This window comes from Mustelus asterias, chromosome 1 (assembly GCF_964213995.1).
Source record: "Mustelus asterias chromosome 1, sMusAst1.hap1.1, whole genome shotgun sequence".
In the NCBI taxonomy this organism is placed as follows: domain Eukaryota; kingdom Metazoa; phylum Chordata; class Chondrichthyes; order Carcharhiniformes; family Triakidae; genus Mustelus; species Mustelus asterias.
In genome coordinates, this window is record NC_135801.1 from 186,749,893 (window position 1) to 186,765,622 (window position 15,730).

Genomic DNA, 15,730 nt, shown 5'->3' on the forward strand with positions numbered 1-15,730 from the left:
CACACAGACAGTAACCCAAGCCGGAATTGAACCCGGGTCCCCGGTGCTGTGAGACACCAGTGATGTTGGTATTAAGCTGATCCACACCCCAGTGCCATTCTCCTGCCTTTTCCCTGTACACCTACGCATTATTCATGTTCAAATAATCATCTATTGCCTTCCTGAATGCTTCAATTGAATCTGCCTCCACCACGCTTCCAGGCAGTGCATTCCAGACCCCAAGCACTCACTGTGTGAAATAGTTTTCTCTAAAATCACATTGGCTTCTTTTGCAAATCACTTTAAATCTGCACCGTCTCATTCTCGATCCTTTTACAAGCAGCAACAGTTTCTCCCTATCCACTATGTCCAGCCCCCTCATGATTTTGAACATCCCTATCAAATCTCCTCTTAGCCTTCTTCTCTCCAAAGAGCACAGTCCCAGCCTCCCCAATCCATCCTCATAACTGAAGTGTCTCACCCCTGGAACCATTATTATAAACCTCTTCTGTCCTCTCTCCAATGCGTTCACAAGCCCAGCATGTCTAACATTTCCTCATAGGACAACTTATTCAATCCAGGTATCAATTTATTAACCTCCTCTGAATGACCTCCATTGACCTGCCATAGGTCACCACCAAGCGTTGACGTTTCGAGTCCAGATGACCCTTTGTCAAAGCTAAAAGGTCCTGTTGAAGAGAAGAGCAGTACTCTGTCAGGGTAGGCATTCCTGGAAGAGAAGCGGCAGTGAGTCAATCATGGGATAAAAGCAAAATACTGCGGATTCTGGAATCTGAAACCAAAAGAGAAAATGCTGGAAAATCTCAGCAGGTCTGGCAGCATCTGTAAGGAGAGAAAAGGGCGGACGTTTCGAGTTCAGATGACCCTTTGTCAAAGCTAAAAGTACCAATAGAGAAAATTTTAGCTTTGACAAAGTGCCATCTGGAGTCAAAACGTCAGCTCTTTTCTCTCCTTACAGGTGCTGCCAGGCCTGCTGAGATTTTCCAGCATTTTCTCTTTCGGTTTCAGATTCCAGCATCTGCAGTGATTTGCTTTTTACCAAGCATTGTTGAATTATTAGCCCTATGCGCAATGATTTATAGCAGCTCCCTGTCTGATGACACCTCAATTTTTAAATTCTCACTTATTTAGACCGCTTTCAACTTCAACTCGAATTGAATTAATGTATCTCTTGCTGCATGTTGCCAAAATGCCAATGAGAAATAAATAGCAGCTTTCATGATCTCAGGGTGTCGCACACATTGAATAGCCATTTAAATGCTTTTGAGGTGGAGTCAATGTTGTAATATAGGGAGCATGGTAGCCAATTTGTGCTCAGCAAGCTCCCACAAACAGCAATGTCGAAGATGTTATTTGAGGGATTAATATTGTCCAGCGGAAAGTCATGATGTAGAATATTTATGTCCACATAAGAAGACAGACAGAGCCTCAGTTGGGGAGGTGGTGTTCTCGTGGCATTATCACTAGACTATTAATCCAGAAACTCAGCTAATGCTCTGGGGACCCGGGTACGAATCCCGCCACGGCTGATGGTGGAATTTGAATTCAACTTTTAAAAACAAAATCTGGAATCAAGAATCTACTGATGACCATGAAACCATTGCCGATTGCTGGAAAAACCCATCTGGTTCACTTTCGGGAAGGAAATCTGCCATCCTTACCTGGTCTGGCCTACGTGTGACTCCAGAGCCACAGCAATGTGGTTGAACCTCTGAAATGGCCTCGCAAGCCACTCAGTTCAAGGGTGACCAGGGATGGGCAACAAATGCTGGCCAGCCAGTGACGCCCATGTCCCACAAATGAATAAAACTTTTTTTTTAAGTTTAACATCGCAAACAAAAGGCAGCCTCTCAGACAGTGCAGCATTCCCTCGCTACATTCACTAGAATTGCAGCATAGGTTTTGTACTGAAGTCCCAAGTAGAATTTGAACCCACAAACTTGGGGCGGCACTGTGGCACAGTGGTTAGCACTGTTGCCTCACAGTTCCAGAGACCTGGGTTTGATTCCCGGCTTGGGTCACTGTCTGCGTGGAGTCTGCATGTTCTCCCCATGTCTGCATGGGTTTCCTCCGGTGCTCTGGTTTCCTCCCACAGTCCAAAGATGTGCAGGTTAGGTGGATTGGCCATGCTCAACAACCCCTTAGTGTAAGGGGGACTAGCTAGGGTAAATGCATGGGGTTATGGGGATCGGGCCTGGGTGGGATTGTGGTCGGTGCAGACTCGATGGGCCGAATAGCCTCCTTCCGCACTGTAGGATTCTATGATTCTTGTATTCCAGAAAGTAAGAGTGGTGGGGACTGAGTCACAGCTGACACTGAGCAAACATTTTAATGGTTTATAAGCAGGAAGGTCATGGAACCAGGACAGGTAATCCACATTAATGGAGCGTGATAGCTTGATAAGTCACGGACCTTTTGGTAAAGGCTACTGATGCCTAGCTGTGAAATTTTAATGACAAAGAGTTTCTGAAACTAAAGCGAGCAGAAGGCACGTGGACATATTTTCTTAAATAATTGCATGAGCTGGCAGGGGAAAACCTGATGTTGAGGTTTCCCTTTTTCCAGCTTCCCTGTAGCTTGACGGACTGATCTACCCAGGCAGCTCACACACTCGGTCGCTGAGAGGAGAGACCAGAAACCTGGGTTTGGTTAATAAGATTCATGCACCACCAACCTGGCTGTTTATGTTCTCTCCAATATGCAGTTCTATAGAATCATAGAAGCAGAAGCAGGTTGAGAGCATCAAGTTTTTAAGACGTCCAGATCACCAACAACCTGTCCTGGTCCCTCCATACGACGCTATAGTTAACAAAGTCTATCAATGCCTCTACTTTCTCAGGCAGCCAAGGACATTTGGCATGTCTGCTATGACTCTCACCAACTTTTACAGATGCATCATAGAAAGCATTCCTTCTGGATGTATCACAACTTGGTATGGCTCCTGCTCTGTCCAAGACCGCAACAAACTACAAAGGGTCATGAACGAAGCCCAGTCCATCACGCAGACCAGCCTCCCATCCATTGACTCCGTCTACACATCCTGTTGCCTTGGAAAAGCAGCCAACATAATCAAGGACTCCACGCACCCCGGACATTCTCTCTTCCACCTTCTTCCATCAGGAAAAAGATACAAAATTCTGAGATCATGTACCAACCGACTCAAGAACAGCCTTTCCCTGCTGCCATCAGACTTTTGAATGGACCTATCTTATATTAAGTTGATCTTTCTCTACACCCTAGCTATGACTGTAACATACATTCTGCACTCTCTCCTTTCCTTTCCTTCTCTATGAACAGTATGCTTTGTCTGTATAGCGTGCCAGAAACAATACTTTTCACTGTATACTAATACATGTGGCAATAATAAATCAAATCAAATCAAACCATTTGCCGCCTCAGAACTGTATCGACTCTCTGAAAGAGTATCTTACCCAAGCACACTCAATTGCCATATCCCCATAACCCCACACATTTACCACGCCCAATCCACTAACCTGACTAATGACAGTTCTGTCATGAGATAGGTCTAACAGCTGGCCTCTCTTGTGGTACAGCACATAATAATACCCCTGTATCCCCCCTTTGTGTCTGAACCCCGGGATCCTTTATCCTTCAGGGCAGCACGGCAGCACAGTGGTTAGTACTGCTGCCTCACAGCGCCAGGGACCCGGGTTCACTTCTGACCTTGGGTGACTGCCTGTGCAGAGTCTGCACGTTCTCCCCCCTTGTCTGCGTGGGTTTCCTCCGGCTCCGGGTGCTCCAGTTTCCTTCCACAGTCCAAAGATGTGCGGGTTAGGATTGACTATATTAAATTGCCCCTTAGTGTCAGGGGGATGAGCAGGGTAATTACGTGGGGTTACGGGGATAGGGCCTGGGTGGGATTGTGGTCAGTGCAGGCTGGAGGGGCAGAATGGCCTCCTTCTTCGCTGTAAGGATTCTATGATTCTATCGCCGGAATTCTCCCACCCCGCCAGTCACGGAATCGGAGCAAGCAAGGGGCTGACAATGGAAATGTCCATTGACCTCGGGAGGGATTTTCCGGTCTCGGGACGAGCGAGAGCATAAAATCCCACCAAACGTGTCTAATCCATTGCTCCATGCGGCATTAGTGGAAACATTTCAATGCTTTTGGATAATTTGTTCAAACTCCCAGTGTGTGTGTTATCATGTCAGGCTGTAATACTCCTGCTTATTAACCATCCACTCGCAGTCAGAAAGACTGCCAATAACAAATAGCCTAGGCTGATTTAAGTTGGCACTCCCTTCTGGTGCTCTTAGATAACAATGATATTTTCTTACCCAAGCAATCAAACACCTTAATTTAAATATATTTCCTTCATTTTCACTGCCTGAATGTGTATTGTATAATTCATGAGATGGACTGGAAGGGCAACCTGATGTAAATGGCCCTGACTATCTTGACTTGTTACGATCGCACTCCTGCAGGTCATGCAGAACATGCAGCACAGTCTGATGTCAAAGGACAGCAATGAGCATCAGAGATGATAGGTGTAGACATCCTCTGCCCTTCTTTATCAATGACAAGTTTGCACTGAGACGCCACAAGGTATGGTATTAATCACGGAGCATCTGTTAACTTCCTCTTCCAAATGCAAATTCTACTTGGTGTTCATTTGTCAAACATTGCAAAGAATCAATGCCAACGCACAAGTGATAATGAGCAACTGGGGCTCTTGTTCAACTCATCTTGTGAGATACTTGCCTTGTGAGTGTTAGGAATTTAAGACATTAAGAAAGTTGAATGGAAGTGTGGGTTGATATGAGCGGTGCCTGTATATCACTCACTGAACACTAGGTGGGAGGCACGGTGGCACAGTGGTTAGCACTGCTGCCTCACAGCATCAGGGACCCAGGTTCGATTCCCAGCTTGGGTCACTGTGCGGAGTCTGCACATTCTCCCTGCGTCTGCGTGGGTTTCCTCCGGGTGCTCCAGTTTCCTCCCACAGTCCGAAAGTTAGATGCATTGGCCATGCCAAATTCTCCCTCAGTGTACCCGAACAGGCGTCGGAGTGTGGCTACAAGGGAATTTTCACAGTAACTTCATTGCAGTGTTAATATAAGCCTACTTGTGGCACTAATAAGAACAAAGAACAAAGAAAGAACAAAAAACAGCACAGGAAACAGGCCCTTCAGCCCTCCAAGCCTGTGCCGCTCCTTGGTCCAACTAGACCAATCGTTTGTATCCCCCCATTCCCAGGCTGCTCATGTGACTTTCCAGGTAAGTCTTAAACGATGTCAGCGTGCCTGCCTCCACCACCCTACTTGGCAGCACGTTCCAGGCCCCCACCACCCTCTGTGTAAAAAACATCCCTCTGATATCTGAGTTATACTTCGCCCCTCTCACCTTGAGCCCGTGACCCCTCGTGATCGTCACCTCCGACCTGGGAAAAAGCTTCCCACTGTTCACCCTATCTATACCCTTCATAATCTTGTACATCTCTATTAGATCTCCCCTCATTCTCCGTCTTTCCAGGGAGAACAACCCCAGTTTACCCAATCTCTCCTCATAGCTAAGACCCTCCATACCAGGCAACATCCTGGTAAACCTTCTCTGCACTCTCTCTAACGCCTCCACGTCCTTCTGGTAGTGCGGCGACCAGAACTGGACGCAGTACTCCAAATGTGGCCTAACCAGCGTTCTATACAGCTGCATCATCAGACTCCAGCTTTTATACTCTATACCCCGTCCTATAAAGGCAAGCATACCATATGCCTTCTTCACCACCTTCTCCACCTGTGTTGCCACCTTCAAGGATTTGTGGACTTGCACACCTAGGTCCCTCTGTGTTTCTATACTCCTGATGACTCTGCCATTTATTGTATAACTCCTCCCTACATTATTTCTTCCAAAATGAATCACTTCGCATTTATCTGGATTAAACTCCATCTGCCACCTCTCAGCCCAATTTTCCAGCCTATCTATATCCTGCTGTATTGCCCGACAATGCTCTTCGCTATCCGCAAGTCCAGCCATCTTCGTGTCATCCGCAAACTTGCTGATTACACCAGTTACACCTTCTTCCAAATCATTTATATATATCACAAAGAGCAGAGGTCCCAGTACAGAGCCCTGCAGAACACCACTGGTCACAGACCTCCAGCCGGAAAAAAATAAAATAAAATCTGTTGGCAGTATGCACACACCCAGGGCTTCTCTTGTATTACATTGCTATTCCTTGACCGAAGATTCAGGAAAAGAAGAGGCTGATTATGACCAAAAGTGTTTATTCTGGATGTAACCATAATAATCAGGATAAAGCAAAATGCAATGCAAGGGAGACTCACTGATGGACATCTTTGGTCTTCGAGTGTGTTTTAACTCCATCAATGAAATATTTCCATCCGGCCAGTATTAGTTCAAAAAATGATGAAGAGTATTGAATAGAATTTAGCCAAGTGAGTTTGTAGGAGGACTGCAATTTTGTGTAGAGCACGGGGTCCCAACCTATGGCCCACTTACAGCTGATGGTCTGCAAGGGCACTGCAGGTGGTCCATGGGGGGAAAAAATACAATTGCATGCAAGAAACTACAAAGGGTTGTGAACGAAGCCCAGTCCATCACTCAAACCAGCTTCCCACCCATTGACTCTGTCTACACTTCCCACTGCCTCGAAAAAGCAGCCAACATAACCAAGGGCCCCACGCACCCCAAACATTCTCTCTTCCACCTTCTTCTGTCGGGAAAAAGTTACAAAAGTCAGGACACGTACCAACCGACTCAAGAATAGCTTCTTCCCTGCTGCTATCAGACTTTTGAACGGACCTACCTCACATTAAGTTGATCTTTCTCTACACACTAGTTATGACTGTAACACTACATTCTGCACTCTCTCGTTTTCTTCTCTATGAATGGTATGCTTCGCCTGCATAGCGCGCAAGAAACAATACTTTTCACAGTATACCAACACGTGACAATAATAATTCAACCCCGTAAGTATCATAATCAATGTAACATTATTATTTGCAATATAATTTGCTTCACAAGCATCCTTGTGTAATATAATCTGTTACTATTCTCTGAAATTAAATAGTGGGGCACCAGTGTGAACCAATACTCCCCTCCACACATGCGATGGCTAAGGAACATTAGCCTGGTGAAGTCAAAAATGGATTGGTGACTTTCATCTGACACGCTTAAGAGAAAAGAGACATTGTCAAAATGACAGTGAGACATCAGCAATTGAAACTCAGCACAACAAAAGGAAATGGAGAGTGTGGAGAAAATACAGCACTAAATACTTAGAATTTAGGATTTACTTACACTGAAAACAAACTTTTTGCCATTATGCGAGGAACTACAAAGGGCCGTGAACGAAGCCCATTCCATCACGCAAACCAGCCTCCCATCCATTGACTCTGTCTACACTTCCCGCTGCCTCGGAAAAGCAGCCAGCATAATCAAGGATCCCACACTTCCCGGACATACCCTCTTCCACCTTCTTCCGTCGGGAAAAAGATCTAAAAGTCTAAAAACCTGTGCTAACCGATTCAAGAACAGCTTCTTCCCTGCTGCAAAAACAGAAAATGCCGGAAAATCTCGGTAGGCCCGACAGCATCTGTGGAGGGAGAATAGAACCAACGTTTCGAGTCTGGATGACCCTTTGCCAAAGCGAGCAAAGGAAATCAGGAAAGATTTAAACGATGAGATTGGGGGGGGGGGGGCTGTAATTGGACAAAGGGAATGTAAATGAGGATGAAGAAGACTGAGAAAGGGGCTAAAAGTGTCCATTAAGTGATCAGAAAGTGTGAATGGCAGAACGGAGGTGTAGATGGTTCAGGCAGCTGCTCTGAAAGTTGGGGGGGTGGGGGTGGGGGGGGCGCTGGTGGGGGGGGGGGGGTTGTGGGGGGGGGGGAATGGGGTGGGCGGGGGGCGATGGGGAAGATGGAGGTCGGGAATGGAGAAGTGGAAAAATGGAAGCGAGAAAGAAGGATGATAAAAATGGATGAATGAGATGAAAAAGAGAAACAAAGTGAAATAAAATAAATGGAAATGGGGGTGAAGGTGGAGGGGAGAGTTCATGCTGTGAAGTTATTCAACTCAATGTTCAGTCCAGAAGGCTGGAAAGTGCCCAGTCGGAAGATGAGGTGCTGTTGCTCCGGTTTGCATTGGCGTTCGCTAGAACATTGTAAAAGGTCAAGGAAGGACGTGTGGACAGGAGAGCAGGGTGGTGTGTCGAAGCGGCAAGCAGCAGGGAGGTCTGGGTCCTGCTTACGGATGGACTGAAGGCGTTCAGCGAAGCAGTTGCCCAGTCTGTGTTTGGTCTCTCCAGTGTAGAGTAGACCGCACTGGGAGCAGCGAATGCAATAGACCAGATTGAAGGAGCTGAATGTGAAGCACTGCTTCACCTGAAAGGGGTGTTTAGGATCTGGAATGGTGAGCAGGGGGGAGGTAATTCCTGGAAAATGGTAAAGCCCAGGATATGGATAACAATGCGGTTGAATGTCAATAGAATATAGTTAGGTCTGTTGTGTTATTATAAGATAATACCTTGGACTCATTAATGGTACAAGACACAAAGCACCAATAGCTCATAAGGGTTTCCGTAAACATGTTATGAGTTCATTTATTAAGACTAGGCACATGAGGACATTTATACATCGACATAAAGCTTGGAGGTAGCAGAGGTGTGTTTGTGTGTGTGGGTGGGTGTGAGTGTGTGTGTATGCGTGAGTGTGTGTGAGTGTGTGTGTTGTGTGTGTGTGGGTGTGTGAGTGTGTGTGCGTGAGTGTGTGTGTGTGTGTGTGTGGGTGGGTGTGAGTGAGAGTGTGTGTGAGTGTGAGTGTGAGTGTGTGTGTGTGTGAGTGTGTGTGAGTGCGTGAGTGTGTGTGAGTGCGTGAGTGTATGTGACTGTGTGAGTGTGTGTGAGTGTGTGAGTGTGCGTGAGTGTGTGTGACTGCGTGAGTGTGTGTGTGTGTGAGTGTGTGTGAGTGCGTGAGTGTGTGTGAGTGCGTGAGTGTGTGTGAGTGCGTGAGTGTGTGTGACTGCGTGAGTGTGTGTGTGTGTGTGCGTGAATGTGTGTGAGTGTGTGAGTGTGTGTGTGTGTGTGTGTGTGTGTGTGTGTGAGTGCGTGAGTGTGTGTGACTGCGTGAGTGTGTGTGTGTGTGCGTGAATGTGTGTGAGTGTGTGTGTGTGTGTGTGTGTGTGTTCTCTGTTCAATGCAACTAAAACTGAATCATTGCCCTAATTCTACCACCTCACCCGCCATGGAATCGGAGCAGGCGAGGGGCTGACAAAGAAAATGTCCGTTGACCTCGGGCGGGAATTTTCGGTCTCGCTCGAGTGAGGCCATAAAACGCCCCCCCATGTTATATTTGTCTTCTCATGATGCTGATAAACCTTAAAAGCTCATTACAACATCCCCCTTTCCTTTTAAAGATACTCACCCTACTTCCAAAGTAGCATGAGATCATAAGACATAGGAACAGAAATAGGCCATTCAGCCCATCGAGTGTACTCCACTATTCAGTGAGATCATGACTGATCTGATATGATAATCCTCAACTCCACTCTCCCGCCTTATCCCCACAACCCTTGATCCCCTTACTGATTAAAATAATATTCAGCCCCTTTATTCTTCCTACCAAAGTGCATAACTTCACATTTTCCTACATTATATTCCGTTGACAATACATGTTCATATTTAGTTACAATTATATAAGTGTATAGAACTGATGATTAAGCTGGTTAGTTTGATATTGCACAGTAAGAAGTCTCACAACACCAGGTTAAAGTCCAACAGGTTTATTTGGTAGCAAATACCATAAGCTTTCGGAGCAGAGCTCCTTCGTCAGATGGAGTGGATATCTGTTCTCAAACAGTACACAGACACAGAAATCAAATTACAGAATACTGATTAGAATGCAAATCTCTACAGCCAGCCAGGTCTTAAATGTACAGACAATGTGGGTGGAGGGAGCATTCAACACAGGTTAAAGAGATATGTATTGTCTTCAGACAGAACAGCTTGTGGAATTCTGCAAGTCCAGGAGGTAAGCTGTGGGGGTTACTGATAATGTGACATAAATCCAACAAGCTGTGGGGGTTACTGATAATGTGACATAAATCCAACATCCCGGTTTAGGCCGTCCTCATGTGTGCGGAACTTGGCTATCAGTTTCTGCTCAGCGACTCTGCGCTGTCGTGTGTCGTTTGATATTTGACATGGAGTAACAGTTGTACATAGATATAAAGCCTGGCGGCTGCAGAGCTGTGCGTTTGTGCTCTGCTCAAAGCAAAAGTGAAACTAAGACTGGATCACATGACACATTTTCTTTCCAGGCATGTCATGCTGGTATCCATATTGTAACAAGGTTCTCTCATTTTGGAGACGGTCATTGCCTGGCACTTGTGTGCCACGAATCCACTGATTAGCGCAGACCTGAATATTGTCCAGATGTTTACCAGATGGAACTGCAGAGGTTCAGTGAAGCTCACCACCACCTTTGCAAGGGCAATTAGGGAAGGACAATAAATATCGGCCTTGGTCGCGATGTCCACATCCTGAGAATGATTTTTTAAATCCATGTTGACTGTATCTAATCAACTCAAATTTATCTAACTACTCAGTCACTCGGTCCTGAATTGTTCATTTCAATGTCTACTTCACAGCAGATCTGCAACTAACAAGTGTATAATTTTCCTGGTTTTTCCTTGCACCTTTCTAAAATGATAAGACAACAAACAGCGAACCCACATCCCATCGAGTCATATAGCGCAGAAAAGGTCCTTTGGGCCATCGGGTCTGCACCAACAATAACTACCACAAAAGTCACACTGATCCCATTTTCCTGCACTTGTCCCAAATCCTTGATTGTTATGATATTTTAAGTGCTCATCCAGACATTTTTAAAGGTTGTAAAGTTTCCGGCCTCCACTACCTTCCCAGGCAGTGCGTTCCAGATTCCCACCACCCTCAAACAAACAAACAAACAAACAATCCCTACAGTGCAGAAGGAGGCCATTCGGCCCATTGAGTCTACACCGACCACAATACCACCCATGCCCTATCCCCACAACCATGTATTTACTCCACTAACCCTCCCTACATTACACATCTTTGGACACGAAGGGGCAATTTAGCCAATCCACCTACCCTGCATTTCTTTTTATTTTATTAGTGTCACGAGTAGGCTTACATTAACACTACAATAAAGTTACTGTGAAAATCCCCTAGTCGCCACATGCCTGTTCGGGTACACTGAGGGAGAATTTAGCATGGCCAATGCACCCTAACCAGTATGTCTTTCGGACTGTGGGAGGAAACCGGAGCACCCGAAGGAAACCCACGCAGACACGGGGGCTGTCTGTCTTTCTCACATGTTTTTGGTTGAAGATTTATGAGATTGAGTTACGATGATTGCGCACTCTCATACTTGGCAGAGGGGCCTGATGTGCTGAATTTCATTTTCTGAGCAGGACTTTGCACTAACATCCCCTCCAGCTCTGGGAATGCCAATTTCCTGCTATTCCTTCATGGTCTTCTATTTAGTGACACCCAGTACCCTGTAGAAATTACAAATCGCAAACATTTTGTTATTGAATTCCCACGGTGCAGGAGGAGGCCATTCAGCCCATCGAGCCTGCACTGACTAAATCCCACTCAGGCCCTATCTTCTACCCCACTAAACCCCTCCTAAGCTACATATCTCTGGACCCTAAGGGGCAATTTAGCATGGCCCTCTGAGTGAAAATGTTTTTTTCTCAAATCCCCTCTGAATCTCCTACTCCTCACCCTAAAACTATGCCCCCTCGTGACTGACCTCTCAACCAAGGGGAACACTGCTCCTTATTCACCTTGTCAATACTGCTCATAATCTTATACACCTCAATCATGTCCCCCTTCAGCCTTCTCTGCTCTAAAGGAAACAATCCAGCCTATCCAAGTCTCTCCTTATAGCTCAAATGCTCCATCCCAGGCAACATCCTGGTGTATCTCCTCTGTACCCCCTCTAGTGCAATCACATCCTCCCTATAGTGATGTAACCAGAACTGCACACAGTACTCCAGCTGTAGCCTAATCAATGCTCTGTAAAGCTCCAACATTACCTCCTCGTTCTTATACTCTATGCCACAACTTATAAAAGCAAGTGTCCCATATGCCTTCTCAACTATCCTATTCATCTGCTCCACCAACATCAGGGATCTGTGAATAGTTACCTCAAGATCCATCTCTTTCCCTGAGCTTCCGAGTGACCTGCCAATCATGAAATACTCCCTTGTCTTGTTACTTCTTCCAAAGCTCATCACCTCACACTTATCAGGGTTAAATACCATCTGCCACTGCTCTGCCCATCTGACCAACCCATCCATAGCTTCCTGTAACCTACAACCATCCTCTTCACCGTTAACCACATGACCAATCTTGGTGTCATCTGCAAACTTGCTCATCACTCCCCCCCCCCCACATTTTCATCCATATTATTTAAAACGAAAAGCTACATTGATAGAAATTACAGAAAAATCTCAAGTCTTTCACAGACAGGCAAAAGCATTTTATTTCACAGATGGTGATATTTCACATTTTGCAGGTTAATATTTCTGACTTTTTTACACAAGCCAAATAAAACAGAAACAAATCTTAGATGAAAAATATTATTCAAATTGACAGAAGTAGAACATGAAATCGATGAGGTAACGTTCCCTCCATCACACCCTGGTTCATCCAACACTTCATCACCTTCCCATGGAACCTGCCCATGCAATCACGGAAGGTCTAACCCCAGTTTCCTCCCACCTCACTGACCCAGGCCTCGAACACTTCTTTCAGGTGAAGCAGTGTTTCTATTTGGTCTACTGCATTCGCAGCTCTGCACGAGGCTAGATGGTGAATTGAAATGGCAAGCGGCAGGAAAGCTGGGATTATGCTTGCAGACTGAGTGAAGGTGTTCCGCAAAGTGGGTGACCACTTTGCGGAACACCTTCACTCAGTCTGCAAGCATAATCCCAGCTTTCCTGCCGCTTGCCATTTCAATTCACCATCTTACTCTCATGCCCACATTTCTGTCCTTGGCCTTCTGCAATGTACCCAGTGAAACCCAACTCAAACTGGAGGAATAGCACCTCATCTTCTGATTAGGCACATCAGGGGTGGCACGGTGGCACAATGATTAGCACTGCTGTCTCACAGCGCCGGGGACCCGGGTTTGATTCCCGGCTTGGGTCGCTGACTGTGTGGAGTCTGCACATTCTCCCCGTGTCTGTGTGGGTTTCCTCCGGGTGCTCTGGTTTCCTCCCACAGTCCAAAAGACGTGCTGGTTAGGTGCATTGGCCATGCTAAATTCTCCCTCAGTCTACCCGAACAGGTGCCAGAGTGTGGCGACTCTGTGGGGAATTTTCACAGTAACTTCATTGCAGTGTTAATGTAAGCCTATCTGTGACACTAATAAATAAACTTTAAAAACTTTGCAGCCTTCTGGACTCAACATTGAGTTCAACAACTTCAGACCATGAACTCTGTCCTCCATTTTGATATTTTTCCCAGCACCCTCACCCCCATAGGCCCCGTCTGTAACTTGTCTCTATATTTTGCTTTCGGAGAGTGCTGACCATTGCAACAGATTCTGCCATCTGAGCTTTATGCTGCTATTAGTACCTGCCTCAGTCTTTAATGCTACCATTACCATTACATGCTACCTTTGTCTTGTGCCCACGACATCCTGTCAGAGCTCCCACATATCCATGACCTTCCATTTTGCTCCCACTGCTCCACCACCCCCTCCTCAAAATAAAATCCACCACATTCTACCCCCCTCCAGCTCTGAAGAAGTCATACCGCTCAGAACAGTAACAGCGACAGTAAGGAGAATAGAATTGATTCAACGTTTCACATGCGGAATCATTCCTCACACCTAAGCGTGTTGGCTGTATTTTTTTTTGTGGCCGTTTTTGTTATGGGCAGTCCATTGCTTTTAAGACTTAACACCGGCCTTAAAACAACGCATGTAAAAATGTAGCCTGGTGTATTTTTTGAAGTTTATTTATTGGAGTCACAAATAGGCATACATTAACAATGCAATGAAGTTACTGTTTGGGTGGGACTCTCCAATCTTGTTCACCCTGCTGCCAGCAAGGATGGAGAATTTGACGCACAATTGAATCTCCCTTCACTGCAGCGGGACCGGAGAATCCCAGCCACGGGCCAGGTCGGAGGTCTCTGGCATTAGTAAATACAACGCTGTCCGTCAAACTGCAATGCAGCAATAATTCCTGCGTAAATAAGTGTTCACATTGCTGGGGATCATTCAAGTTTCACAGTGACTAAAAGCGAAACCGCAGACTGAAAGATATCCTCGGTTTCCATTTGAATGTCTTCATTAACGCTAACAAAGGAAGATTGGTGTTGAGTTTTCAATGCAGTCACTCTGATTTTTAAGATAGCCTCTCTTTAGTTTGTTGAGAGGCTTTAAAGTGACAAAGTCTTCATGAAAAAAATGTCTTTGGCAAATCTTGAGATACCTGAGGGCTGGTTTTAATGGTCGGCGGTTGTAGATCAGGAACCCATCATACACTTTGATATTCCGACACACAATGGGGAAAAAAACACACAGAAGGTGATGGCAGAATCCTTGCATCACTTCTGAGTGATGTCCGATCTTCTTTCCATTCCCTGAGTCAAAGCAGGCAAGAATGAAGGGCTTGTCCTGAGAACATGCCTTCTGACCACAGCGGGGACACCCTTAGTTAGCTCCCTTGGCATGGAGATGTGAAGTGGTTCTCTTGAGCTTGCAGACAATCCTTTGATTAGACAGTGCTCTGCTGAGGGAGGCATCTGAAAGAGTGATAGGGGCTTGCGATGTTGGGCTTGTGGCCTTTCTTCTGGAAAGCCACCACTGCAAGTCCAGCCATAATGAGGAGGATCAACGACACAGAGACAATAGTGCCTATTAGTGCAAACAAGTACAATGGACATTAAGAAGACATTCAGCATCCATTCTGAAAAATAAATCTATCATTTCTATGTTTTGCTGAAATGGGGAGGCGATGGTCTCGTGGTACTATCGCTAGACTATTAATCCAGGAAGTCAGTTATTGTGTGCAGTGTACAGTTTTGGTCTCTAATCTGAGGAAGGACATTCTTGCTATTGATGGAGTCCAGCAAAGGTTTACCAGACTGAATGGCAAGACTGACATATGAAGAAAGACTGGATTGACGGGGCTTGTACTCACTGGGATTTAGAAGAATGAGAGGGGATCTCATAGAAACGTATAAAATCCTGATGGGACTGGACCGGCTAGATGTGGGAAGAATGGTCCCGATGTTGGGGAAGTCCAGAACTGGGGGTCACAGGGGACAAAAGGGGTAAGCCATTCAGGACTGAGATGAGGAAGAACTTCTTCACTCAGAGAGTTGTGAACATGTGGAATTCTCTACCACAGAAAGCTGTTGGGGCCAGTTCATTAGATATGTTCAAGGGGGAGCTGGACATGACCCTGGTAGCGAAAGGGATCAAGGGGTATGGAGAGAAAGCAGAAGTGGGATACTGAAAGTGCATGATCAGCCATGATCATATTGAATGGTGGTACAGGCTCAAAGGGCTGAATGGCCTACTCCTGCACCTATTTTCTTCATTTCAATGTTTCTATGTTCTGGGGACCCGGGTTCGATTCCCACCAAGGCAGCTGGTGGAATTCAAATTCAATAAAAAATATCTGGAATTAAGAATCTACTGATGACCATTGTCGATTGTCGGAAAAACCCATCTGGTTCAC

General features: G+C 45.8%; 1 protein-coding gene across 2 annotated transcripts in view; it reads right to left on the reverse strand.

The window, feature by feature from the left end:
- Positions 1 to 552: 552 nt before the first annotated feature.
- Positions 553 to 15,730, reverse strand: part of LOC144500777 (snake venom metalloproteinase BjussuMP-2-like) — a 71,703-nt gene continuing 56,525 nt past the window's right edge. The window contains exon 14 of one of the 2 annotated variants that reach the window (XM_078224221.1): positions 553 to 709. In XM_078224221.1, coding sequence (XP_078080347.1) covers positions 564 to 709 — 146 coding nt within the window. In that variant the 3' untranslated portion in view covers positions 553 to 563. Of the gene's footprint in view, positions 710 to 13,989; positions 14,902 to 15,730 lie in introns of those variants that run through there. The other variant, XM_078224229.1, reaches the window with a different exon arrangement.